The 13,623-nt window shown below is 33.6% G+C and overlaps 1 protein-coding gene across 3 annotated transcripts in view; it reads left to right on the forward strand.

The window, feature by feature from the left end:
• PLD5 (phospholipase D family member 5) overlaps nt 1-13,623 on the forward strand; it is a 397,224-nt gene that overhangs the window by 357,787 nt on the left and 25,814 nt on the right. For all 3 annotated transcript variants that reach the window (XM_074222900.1, XM_074222901.1, XM_074222902.1), the window contains 3 exons: nt 5,565-5,762; nt 9,301-9,437; nt 11,676-11,844. In XM_074222900.1, coding sequence (XP_074079001.1) covers nt 5,565-5,762; nt 9,301-9,437; nt 11,676-11,844 — 504 coding nt within the window. The remainder of the gene's footprint in view (nt 1-5,564; nt 5,763-9,300; nt 9,438-11,675; nt 11,845-13,623) is intronic.

Consider the following 13,623-nt stretch of genomic DNA (forward strand, 5'->3'; position numbering starts at 1 on the left):
CATACTTGCATGAACTGATGCTGAGTGAAGTGGGCAGGACCTGAAGAACACAAAACACATTAACAACGACATTGTGAATTGATCAACTATGATGGATACAGCTCCTCTCAGCAGTTCAGAGATCAAGGACAATCCTCAGACACCTGTCTTGGAAAATGTCATCCACATCCAGAGAAAAAATTATGGAGTCTGAATGCAAAGCAAAACATACTATGTTCACTTTTTAAAAACTTATGTTTTTCTTTCTTATTTTTTTTTCTCCTTAGGTCTATTTCTGTTGTCATGGGGAAGGGGAAAGAAGGGAGGGTGGTGGAAAAATTTGAAACTCAAAACCTTGCAAAAGGATGAATGTTGAAAATTATTTTTATATGTGAGTGGAAAAAATAAATTAAAAAGAGGTTTATCTGTAAATATGAAATTCAATCCTTAAAAAAACCCTAAAAATTCAGTATCTTATAATTTTGTTCCCCTGATCTGTGCTTGCATCAACATAGGCAAAGAATTTCTCAACAATCTCTTTCATTTCTCCTCTCTTCTATAGTACCATTCATTAACTTGTAATAGAGAAATAGCCTCCTAACAGATTTTCCTGCCATTATTCTCTCCCTTTGCCCAAATATTATACCATTATACAAACTAATTTTAGTCACAGATATGTCTATATCATTAATCTGTGCAAAAATCTTCAACCTAGTAAAATTTTGAAGACTGTCTCTTATTCAAGACCCTCCACAATTTTTCATCTCCCACTTTTCTAGTTTTTCTCACACTACTGGCCATCAAACACTTTACACTTTAGTTGAACTGAATTATTTCTTTGTCCTCTAAATAGGGAGTCTTACCATCAAGAGAATAGAATTCCCACCAGAAGCTAGAAAATATTTGTTCTAGTCCTGCTCTTACCTAGTGATGGTTCTACAAAGATAGCAAAACTATAAAGAAGGCTCTTCAGGGTTTCCATGCTTTCTTCCCTTCCTCTCCTAAAATGCAAATAAATAATTTTACTTTTTCCTCACTAATGAGAATATTCAAGTTCAGTTGTGAATATTTCATTTCCCAGGATTCATTATGACAATTTCCTTTCTGAGTATAAATAGCTGTGAGTATAGAAAATATAAGATTGTTGAGGGTGGAGGGAGTAAATAAATGTATTAATAAATTAGCAAGGCAATACCATAACTCTTCAAATAGCTAAAAGACATTATCATCCCAAGGAGATGTGGATTTTGTTGATTTTTTAGAAAGGTGCTGAAGTAATAACTGACATTTAGATAAGATGAAATCAAGGTAATGAGATGAAATTAAAGATGTGAGATTCTCCAGACACTTTCAAGGAAAAAGAAATTAACATTTTGGATGAAGTGATAGGATGTAGCAAAACTCTCCTACCAATAAAAAAGTAGAAAGGAACATTTTGTAATGTGGCATTTTAAACTCATCTGTTCTTTGCACTAAAAACATCCCTCAGGAGACCAACCATGAATGGTGGCAGCTGAAGGTTACCCTCCACCCTGAGATCCAAGACTCCTACTTGTCTCTCTCATAAAAAGGACAAGCAGTTGTCCATGCCATACTTGAAAATTCATCAATTTGTTTTACAGTCAAAATAGATAACATGTCTAAAAATTTTTATGTAAAATAATTAAAATCATATTTAATTACTACTAACATTTCTTACTATAGCCAACAACACAGTGCCCACTGTATCCCAGGTACAACTAAAAGCCACAGATAAATTATCTTATGTGACATAGCCCTCATTTTGGCATCACACTATATAAAGAGGGTCAAATTCTGAAAGGGAAATTCAAGGAGAATCTCTGATGGTATCTTATTAAGGAGACCTAAGATATCTTAGAGTTTGATATATATATGAACCCATGTCAGTGGGTACTCTAATGAAAGTAGGGTAGGCCCTGTATTCAATCTAGAACTGCAGGTGGTACCATGGTCAGGGTGATCTTATGAAGGCAGATTGTACAAGAGGAAGAAATACATAATCCAGAAGAGTCACATAATCATCATCATCATCATCATCATTCTTCACTCAGATATCAAATTAATTCTACTAAAATGAATGTGATTTCCTGCCCCATTCAATAAATCCCTAATGGCTTTCTTTCACTTCTAGGATTAAATATAAATTCCTTGTTGCCATTCAAAGTTCTTCACAAACTGGGCTCATTCTATCTTTCCAGTCTTCTTATACCTTACTTACCCCCCATGCATTCTTTGATCCAATGTCACTAGCCACTTGGTATTTATTCCTCAGAAAAGACACTCCATCTCTAGACTTGGGCATTTTCACTGACTGTTTTCCATGCCTGAAATAGTCTGCTTCCTGTCTTCCTTGGTTTCCTTCAAGTCTTAGTTAAAATCCCAATTTCTACAAGAAGCTTTTCCTGATACCCCTTAATTCTAATGTCTTCCCTCTGTTGGTATTTATCTAACGTATAATTTATTTGTACACAATTGTTTGCATATTCTCCGCCATTAGATTGATTTCCTTCACAATAGAAATTATCTTTTCATCTTTCTTTGTATCCTCAACACTCAAAACAGTGGAATATAGTAGATACTTATAATGACCTTTCTAAGGAAATGTAGAAGGAAGTTTTCTGGGGAGTTGAAACTATATAATAAACTATTGTATTAGAAATGAAGCTTCCTCACACTATATAAAATAAAGCCAAAATGTATTTAGATATAAAGATTGATACCATAGACCAATTAAGAGATCAAAAAATACTGTGTCAGATCCATAGAAAGGGGAGAAATTTATGATGAAGCAAAAATTAGAGTACATTATAAATTGCAAAATGGATGGTTTTAACTATATTAAAAAAGTTTTGCACTGATAAAACCAATGCTGACAAAATTAGAAGGAAAAGAGAAACCTTGGAAATATTTTTCATAGCTAGTGGTTCTAATAGAAGTTTCATGTCTAAATTACAGAGAGAATTGAATCAAATTTATAAGTTATGTCATTCCCCAATTGCTAAATGTTCAAATGATATGAATAGGCAGTTTTCAAAAGAATAAAGTAAAACTATTTATAGTCATATAAAAAATGTTCCAAAGCATTATTGAGTGAGAAAAGCAAATTAAAACAACCACCTCAAGCCTATCAGAATGGCTAAGATGACAAAAAGAAAGAAAGAACAATTTTAGAGAGGCTATTGGAAGATTGGGATATTAATACACTATTAGAGTTGTGAACTAATCCAACTATTCTGAAGAACAATCTGGAACCATGCCTAAAGTGCAATAAAATTGATCAAACCCTTTGACCCAGCAATATCAATATTAGGCCTGTGTCCAAAAGAAATGATAAAAAATGAGAAAAGTCCTACATGTTCAAAAATATTTATAGCAGTTCTTTTGTAGTGCCAAAGAATTGGAAATGGAGGGGATGCCCAACAATTGGGGAATGACTGAACAAATTATGGTATATGAATGTTATGGAATACTATTTTCTATAAGAAATCATGAATGGTTGGACTCTAGAGAAGCATGGAAAGAAACATAGGAACTGATGGTGAGCAAAAGAAACAGAACCAAAAGAGCATTGTACATATTAGGAGTTGATCAACTATGATGGATGCAGCTTCTCTCAGCAGTTCAAAGATGTAGGACAACCTCAGGAGATCTGTGATGGACAAGGTCATCCACATCCAGAGTGAAAAAATAAAACAAAATAGAATATGAATGGATAATGTGTTTACTTTTAAAAAAAACTTATCTTGGGGGCAACTTGTTGGCACAATGGATAGAGCACTGGCCCTGGAATCAGGAGTACCTGAGTTCAAATCCGACCTCAGACACTTGATAATTACCTAGTTGTGTGGCCTTGGGAAAGCCACTTAACCCCTTTTGCCTTGCAAAAACCTATCTTGTATTTTTCCTTCTCATGCCATTGTTTTCTTTCTTCTTCTTTAGTGCTAATTCCTCATTCATAAAAATGATTAATAGGTAAATATGTTAAATACAAAAATACATGTACAACTTTTACCAGACTATTCACCACCACCACTGAGGGGAGGAGTTTGGGAAGGGAGAGTGGTAGAAAAACATATAACTTATAAATATGTAAGTGGATAAATATTGGAAAAAACTTCTGTAACATGTAATTGGAAAAATAATATGGAATATCAGTTTAAAAAAAAAAAGAGAAATGAAGCTTGAGACTGCTCCTCTGCCTTTGGAGTACAGCCCAATCTGAGGAAGTATGATCCCCCAAATAACCTCTCACACTCTTCCCTCCCTCTTAGCTATTTTTGATGTTCTCACCAGCCCAGCTTTTATTGTTTCTTCTTTACTTAACTCCACTACTTCGACTGCAACTTGCTGTCTTGATACTTCCCCAAACAACTTAACCTATGAACTTTTTTTAGTCACCTGCGCATCTTATGTAATAATTTGTGAAATTTTTGTAGTAATCTGTGAACTTTTGCAGTAAGCTGTGAATTTAAATTGAAGTCTTTTCTTAAAGAAAGAAAAAAAGAAAGAAATGAAGCTTGGATTGCCTATATTCACTTCCCTACCTATCAGTTGACTAAGGACAACCAGGCCAAAGAGGATTAATTCAGTGACACAAAGTTCACATATGCTTATTGTACACTGATGGAAGACCAGAGCTTTAAGCTATAATTTCATTCGTCTTTTAACCAAGTAACTGGATATGACAGATATATAATCTTCACTCCCATGAGTATCACCATAGCTTCACAGTCACATGTTATTTTCCTCAATAAAGTGCTCTGAAGAAGGGACAGTTTCACTTTTGTCCTAGTGCCTAAAATAGTTTTATTTTATCCTCAGTGCTTATCATAGTTCCTGGCACATAATGGGTTCTTAATAAATATTTGTTAACTGACCAATCACAGGGTTTTGGTACAGAACATCTACACCTACATTCGTTTTCACCAGACATTAAAACATATTGAACCCATAATTGGCTATTATTACTATTTTTCTCTTTCAGTCAGCATTCAAATGAATGCTGATACTGTTGAAAGCATTATTCAACAGTTGACCACCCTCACCTTAAATATAATTATTGCATTTCTGTCATATTCCATATCAAAGCCAAGAATTCCAGTTGAGTACAACACAGAGTCTGGTAGTAAATTGTCATCAAATATAAGAGGTTTTAATGACATTAATGTTTTTAGCACAAGTCTAATGCCAGAGCTTCAAGTGAGTATTCATATGCATAACAAAAGACTTCTTTAAGTGATTGGTCTAATCTTTTAAAAACTGATACATCAGGAAAAAGAACAAATTATCTGCTCAAGTCACAAATGATGAGGCTAAATGAAGACTTTAATTTGGGTTGCTCTTCTTATCTATGTAGCCATCTGATCTAAGAGGGTTTTTTGGTAATTTATCATTGTATAGATAAATTTGTATCACTCTACATTTAAACATTATTATCTACTTTTTATATATTCCTGAATGACAATAAGTGTAAGAAAACAATGAAGTTCAAATTATTTCTTATTCAAATAAACTATGAAAGATAGATAGTGATACCATTAATGACTTCTATTTTAATTTCACAGATGAAAGAACTTGGTGTCATCTTTTACAACTGCAGCTGTCTAGTCCTAGATTTACAAAGGATATTTGCCTTGTATAGCTCATTAAGATACAAGAGCAGAGTGCCTCAAACTTGGTCAAAGAGGTTGTATGGAGTATATGACAATCAAAAAAAGTTGCAACTTCAGTTGAATGAAACAAAATCTCAAGCATTTGTGTCGGTGAGTTGACATTCTTATCCAAAAGCCAAGTTCTTAATTTATGTATTGTGCTATTAGTGTGAATGTATAAAGTTAACTTATATTTGGATCTACCCTTTTTTGCTTTTTGATCATTTATTGATCGTATGGTTTAACTACTTTTATTTTTATTGCAAATGAGATAGTTAAATATATGCTACAGAATATGCTTCTATTTAGATGCTTTAAGCATTAGATCTAAGTGGGTCCAGAATAATAATTGATTACTCCTTGCTCTGACCAGTCTTACTTGAGTTCATGCTACATATTTGTTGCTATTTATTTCAATCATATTTCAATCATGTCCAACTCTTCATGACCCTATTTTTTCTTGGCAAAGGTTTTCTTGGAAGTTTTGTTGGCACATAGCCCAGGGTGGTTTGTCATTTCCTTCTCCAGCTCATTTTACATATGAGGAAATTGAGATAAACAAGGTAATTTGCCAAGGATCATAGAGATCTAGTCTGACATCAGATTTTTAATCAATTGGATGAGTCTTACTGCCTTTCTGTGCCACTTAGGCTGCTCCTAACGTTATACTAATTCAACCTTTTTTGGCCATTGAGATCATGTGATATCTCCTAGAACATTATGTGGTCAAGAAAAATGATAATGATTCTTTTCACCAAAAAATAATAATTTCTAATTGTTCTTGCATACATATTCTATGATATAAACATTTTTTTTCTCTGTGACAACCTTTAAGTACTACAAACAGCTGTCCAAGACTATAAGTTGCTTATCTATATTGAAAAAGAGAGTTTTCTACTTTGGGAGTACCATATATCAAAAAAATTACATGTCGGAACAAGAAGAGCAAAAGTTGAGACAGTATCAAAAGTTTACATTTTAAGGTCTCCATTAAAATATTAAAGAAAAATTGTTATTGGAAAATAAAAGTCTAGGAGATGAACCATCATAATATTTAATGGAACTTCCCAAATTTCTGTGGTTGATTCTGCAGAATCCATGCCTTCAGGATGGGACAAATATCAAGACTTTTTTTATCAAATTACTCATGAGAAAGCCTCATCTCCCATAGATGGTTACCCATTTTTTCCTTTTCAGTTTCTCACTGTCAGGTTTGTTGTTATTGTTGTTGTTGTTGTTCATCACAATACATATATTAATTACAGCAATGTAATACACATTGCTGACATCTGAGTTAGTATCCTTGGAGGTTTACAGATGTTATGAATGATCCCTCTGTATCTTATACACCAAAATCTTGGCTGTTTTCTGTAATATGTATTTTTTCTGCTGTATTAGTAATCCATTAGACATTCTGAATGATTCGACAGAAAGACTACTTCATTCAGTATACTTGTGGAATGTTACAAGATGATTCCCTGTGCTCTGGTTTTAGTGACCCTAACAAAAGTTTACAGAGTGCAAATGCTTAAAAATTCCACATTTGGAAGTTCCAGAAAATTAACATGACTTCCCAGTATTTTATATTTTTTGCTAAAAATACCTATAAATCTGTGGGTTGGGCAGATTTTTTTGTTCTTATTTTCTAGTTTTTCATTTTCTTGAGTAGACCATTGACTAGATATAACCTTATCTTTTCTCTTAATTTGGAGGAAAGTATTTTATTTTTTATTTCATTTTTTTGTTAAAACTAGGCGATAGCAACAGTGATTGAACTTCTTTTCTACTGTGTGTATATTTTGCAGAGCCCTTGAGAATCTCTATTTTGTTTTCCAAGACAAGGACTATACTCAAGGTCTGTTTTGATTGAGCTGTGTAGGAGGTAGATTTCATTTCTTCTTGCTTATTACCCAGATCAATCACCCATCAAAGTCATTTAGACTAAAAGATATTTTGTGAGTTAAGACACCAAGTAGATCTTAATGAGTCTGAAGCAAAATACATTATAGTGCTGTTCAGATGACTTTTTCCATGTGGCTGTGATTTGAAAAGGATACTTTAGAAAGCTCTTTAAAAATCAGAAATAAGTTCATTAGTAAGTTGAAAATCTGTTGGTGCAAGTGGTAAGGGAACTTTTAAATTTCCAGCATAGAAGATATCGGCCTTTGATTTGTACTGAAAAGCAGGGTACCTGAATTAATTAGATGTGAACTTCCAGGGAAACAGTTGATTAGGAAAATCCAATCACAGCATTTTTATGGAGACTAGTATTTGTCATTTTCAGGGGTTTTTTCCTCTTTCTGCTTTACTATTTAGGGACAATACAAAGGAATTTAAAAGAACATTTGGAGAACCATGGAAAATTACTAATAAGATAATCTGAGCACCAATTCTGTTTGAAAATAGGTATTTACTCTATGGAACCACTTTAGCAGCCATCATTAACTAAAAATGCCATATCTCTGTTATATGCTTTGTAGAGATCAGTTCAGTGAAATTTTATTAATGAAATCAAGGTCTATGAAAAGCCAGAGATTTCATATATAAGAAAACTCCCTCCTCTAATATAACTTGACTTTAAGTAATACTATGACAGATATATTCATAACATTTTCTCCTCCCTTGATATCTCTGATGACTTAACCTGGCTACTCTCCAACCACTCTCAATACTCTTTCTATATCTCTTTCATTACTTTCTTTTGTGACAGCACACTGATAGAATTTTTCACATTTGAAATTCTGGTGTTACTTCGACTCTTAATTCACTTCTTGTAAGCATATCTTCACAATATCTCTTCTGTCCATCCATCCAGGAAGTCAAGGCAGAGAGGTCAAGGAGGACAACAAACTGATCAGTAACCTAACAGTAATTAGGGCAGCAGCTATGATTAATGATGGAAATGATAAAGCCTCTGTACTCTTGCCAGTGTACTCTATAATTGACCTTTAGCTCCAAAACACCAACTAAAGAAGGCACCAAAAGCCTATTCCATCAAAATGATCTTTGGATAGGAATATTGCTTAGGTACTGTAGAACTGAGAGAAAAGAACCTGGTTATGTGGGTCCCAAGGATGAAGTAGTAGAAGAGGCCCTATTGTCCAACATGTTGGGGGGAAAGTTTCTCATCAGTTTTTGCTAGATGTGTTGAGTTCAACTCAATTCTAGTCCTAATTCTTCTCAGGGATGTGGTCAGACTTAGGGACGATTTCTCTAAACTATCAGAAAAAACATGCACCTTCTGGAAATCTATCATAGAGAAAGCACTGACAATTCACCCTATTTAAGGCTCTGCATATAGATTACTCAAGATATACATCTTAATTAACATCTAGACTCCAAAAATATACTTTTTGATCCTTCTAAAAGATGTAATTTTTTTGAACTACTGTTAAGTCTATTTTTATGTCTTCATTAGAACTAAATTAATTCACATAGACCTGGTGAGTCTGGTAAGTAGATCCTATTCTCTAGGAAATCAAATACTCATAATGATTTATTCTCCAGAGTTAATTAATGAGAACTTGATCTAAGCTTAATCAAAGTAAATGAACCAGTCATTGCCAAAAACTTCATAAGTTAACTCCTGAAAAAGCAAAAACATATGTATATTTTCTATGATAATAATTTGATCTTTGCATCTTTACAGAATTCTCCTAAAGTCTTTTGCCCTAAAAACAGGAGCTTTGACATAGATGCCATCTATAGTGTCATTGATGATGCTAAGGAGTTTGTGTTCATTGCTGTAATGGATTACCTACCTGTCTCTAACACAAGCACCAAAAGGTGAGTGCCTAGATTCTGTGTTAGGATCATGTTAGATGAGGGCCATACAATTTCTTGAGAATAAATGATTGAGAATTAACTGTCTGAATTGAGCTTTGTAAAACGAGAATCTGGAATATTTGCTGTGATTTATCCACAAGAACCTATCCCCTAACTGAAACCATTCTAGGACTCCAGGATCTTGCTCTTCAGAAGGTATCAACATGTTTTCCTGTGACCTACCTGTGAGCTCTTTGTAGTTAAAAGACCAAACTGAACAAGTTAGGAATGTCACAGTATGAGATGATAGCCACCAAATTTAGAATTATTGGTTGAAATGTTTTCTAAAGGATAAGCTGCCTCTGAGTGTATCTTGGAAGCTTTGCCTTGAAAGGGGAAATAGTTTTATGTCATTCTGTGCAAATTCCATCAAAACCTGGATTTTCATAAAGATATTTTTAACCTAAAGGAGAAAAAAGGTTTTAAAAAATATTCTCATCAAATCTATCTATCCCTCTGTAGGAGATACAGAACACTAATATGTTACAAATAGAGAAGTTTTTCAATAATTCATCATTGTTTCATATGCAAATACATGGACTAAATTTAGGCATACAATTTGTGCCAAATTCTTTGGAAAAATCTTTGCATGAATAAATAGATAGGTGTCCATACTGAGACCTTCTCAGTTTTACTTTCTTCCTGATCATATCTGATTTTTAATGCCATAAATATATTGGATAATCAGTTTAATTAAGAATATGTTTACACAATTAAATGTCAGTTTTGAGAGTAGTCTCTTAGAAAGCAGAATTGAATTTCTTGGGCTTAATGATTTCATATGATTATTTTTCACATCTTTTTGATATTTCTAATCAATCCAGTACATGAAAATTTTCTACTACTTTTTATTATAGGGTAATAATATTTTTATGAAAAAATGAATTTTTCAGATGGTAGATATGTGAGATGGATGTGTGTATAAGTGCATGACTATATGAATTTGTCTAAATGTGACTTGAAAGGGAGGCATAAAAAGATATATCCAGAATCCAATCTCTTCCTTTTCAAGAAAAATTTTTATTTCTTTCTAAAAGGGAATAGAAATAGGGAATACAAGACTCGCTGTTCTGCTCTTCTCAGAGAGCAGTATAGAATTATATCTGTCTGGTTCCCTAAATATTGTTAACATAGGGGAAATTATTTTTAGATTTAAGTAACTTTCCTATTCACTAATCCTTAAAGGGGAAATGGTACTTCAAACCTATGTAGAGGCTCGACTCGCTTCTCACCAAATGTTAATTACATAAAAGGTCATCAGAAATATTTGAGTGAATAAATTATTTTATCCAAGCAAATAACAAACAGAAATCAGTGAAGTTATACATATTTGAAGATACCAGAAAATATACAGAAAACATTTACTTTCACAATGGGAGCAAGATATCAATATATATCCACCTATATCTATCTAATAAGCGACACATTCCCCAAGTTAGGAAAAATTTCCTAAAGTCTTTAGGGAATCAATCCAGGGAGTTCAGGGACACACTGAGGAACCAGTTCCTTTACACACTTGCTGCTTCCCAAGGCCTTTTTGTTCCTTCATCTGAGATCCAGTGGAGATACAATAGATTAAACTCTGAAGTAAAAAACCAAAAGCCCTCTGTAATTTCTTCCTAATTCAGAAATCAAATTGTGTAGCATTAGGCAAGTCATCTATTTAGAATCTCAGTTATTATATTGTTGAAAGCTATATCCATAGTCATACCAGGAATTTTTACCCCTGAGACAAATACCATTTGGGCAAAATAGAATAGCCATAGAGTAACAGCAATCAGAGAAGATGACTGTTCCAGAAAGGGTAGGAAGACAAAGGTGGACGCCAGGTCACTCAAATAATGGGACCTGGCCATGGTAATCTAGGGGCAACTGTACCCTCTAGTGAATGTGCTTGCAGCAGGGAAAAGCAATGTATGGAGAAGAACTATGTCCTGCCTTTGGGGGATAAAATATGTTCCACTTCTTCCTAGGACAAAACATAATCACATGGATGCAAATAACAACAGAAGATTGAAGATATGACTAGTTCTAATTTCACAGATTCCAAATCCATTTATGGAATTATTTTAATCAACTGGTTCCCAAGTCTATCTTGAATATTATAAAATAAATGGTCATCTTCTTAACCAAAATTCAAGTTTTTCTTTAATATATTATTTTCCTTACACTGAACTAAAGAATATGATTTTCCCACAGAACTTACTGGCCAGATTTGGATGGAAAAATAAGAGAAGCATTAGTTTTACGAAGAGTTAAAGTTCGACTCCTCATCAGTTTTTGGAAAGAAACAGACCCCCTTACATTTAACTTCGTTTCCTCTCTTAAAGCTATTTGTACTGAAATTGCCAACTGCAGTTTGAAAGTTGTAAGTACCAGGCCTACTATATCTCCTGTAACCTTCAACTTTTTTAGAAATCAAACAACAAACATTTAATATTAGCTTACTTTGTGCTAAGAATTGCACTCACCTACAAATGAAAGATTAATAAGATGTTGATAATTATTTTTAATTGTAAAATGTTAAGATAACTTCAATTATTCAAAAAATGTTGGACTTTAAATATTCAAGTTAATACAATTCAAAGAACACTTAAAGAGTCAGGTATTTGTACAGCATATTAATGATATAGAAACAAAAACAAAATCAAAATAATGCCTGTCCTCAAGGATCTTCCATTCTACTGTAAATATTTTTCATATTTTAATTTTTAAATTATGATGATACATGCATACTATCATAATGGGTGATATAAAATGCTTTGCTATTATTTTATCCATAACTTAATAAAAATTATTAGTAACAATTTCCCTTCTCTTACTGTCATATCCCTACTATGAATCTGAGTTTCAAATAATAGCAGTATATCTGTATCCCTTTGTTTTCAAAGTATTTTCCTCAAAATACTTTCAGATATTTGATACTTACTAATTCTGTGACCTTAGGCAAGTCATTTAACCTTGATTGCTTAACATCCAGGGCCACTTTCAGTGCTGATTCATATCTGGCCATTGAACCCAGATGGCTCTGAAGGAGAAAGTGAGACTTGTGACTAAGTACTGTCCCCCCTCACTCAAATCCAATTCACTAACTTGGCATGGCATCACCTTTCTGTGTCAGGTTCTTCTTCGAGAATGAAGCACAAACAATAACTTTCCTCATAACAGTATTGTGAGGGAGGAAGTACAAACTCTAATGTATGAATTTTACCAAGAAATAAGCTAAGACTCAGAAGTTGCACAACTTAGAGTTAACTACACAATAAATAACAGAGCTAGGTGGTGCCAGGTTGTACTTATGTCTCTTCTAATTCAACGTCATTGCTCTATTACAACATTCTTCTTCTCTTCATATAAAGATAGTTTGATTCTTAAGACTCCACCAAATCTAATTCCAGTTTCTCATCTAAAAATCAGATCAGTCTCAGACACTTAATAATTAGCTAGCTGTGTGGCCTTGGGCAAGTCACTTAATCCCATTTGCCTTGCAAAAAAAACAAAACAAAACCTAAAAATCAGATCATTCTTACTGTAAAACACAGTGCAAATAGAAAGGCATGACCATAATTTTTCAGATGACAACCACATTCTGTATTCACTCAACATTTTACTTCTTTGAAATACTTCTTCAGCTATTAGGTTATTTTATCATCAGAGCAGCTCTAAGAGGAGATTGACTTGACATCATTCTGATTTTATAACTGAAGAAACTGAGGCACCTAGAAATGAAATAACTACTACCAGATCACATAGTGATAGCAGAGCTGGCACTGGAGTCCAGGGCCCTTGACTATAAGTCCAGTGATCTTTTTTTTTTTCAAGGCAGGCGGGGTTAAGTGGCTTGCCCAAGGCCACACAGCTAGGTAATTATTAAGTGTCTGAGACCGGATTTGAACCCAGGTACTCCTGACTCCAAGGCCGGTGCTTTATCCACTACACCACCTAGCCGCCCCTAGTGATCTTTGAATAATCCCAAGAAGCCTCTCCTATCCCTTCCATTTTATCTGAAATTTTTCATTCAACTAAAACGTCCTATTGTTCAGACATTTTCAACTGCAGGGTCATAATCATTCTAATAATTAAGCATCCTGGATAGAGAAGTAGAATTCATACCAAAAAAAAAAAATCTATGCTCATTTAGAGGCTT

Source organism: Macrotis lagotis, chromosome 2 (assembly GCF_037893015.1).
Source record: "Macrotis lagotis isolate mMagLag1 chromosome 2, bilby.v1.9.chrom.fasta, whole genome shotgun sequence".
NCBI lineage: Eukaryota > Metazoa > Chordata > Mammalia > Peramelemorphia > Peramelidae > Macrotis > Macrotis lagotis.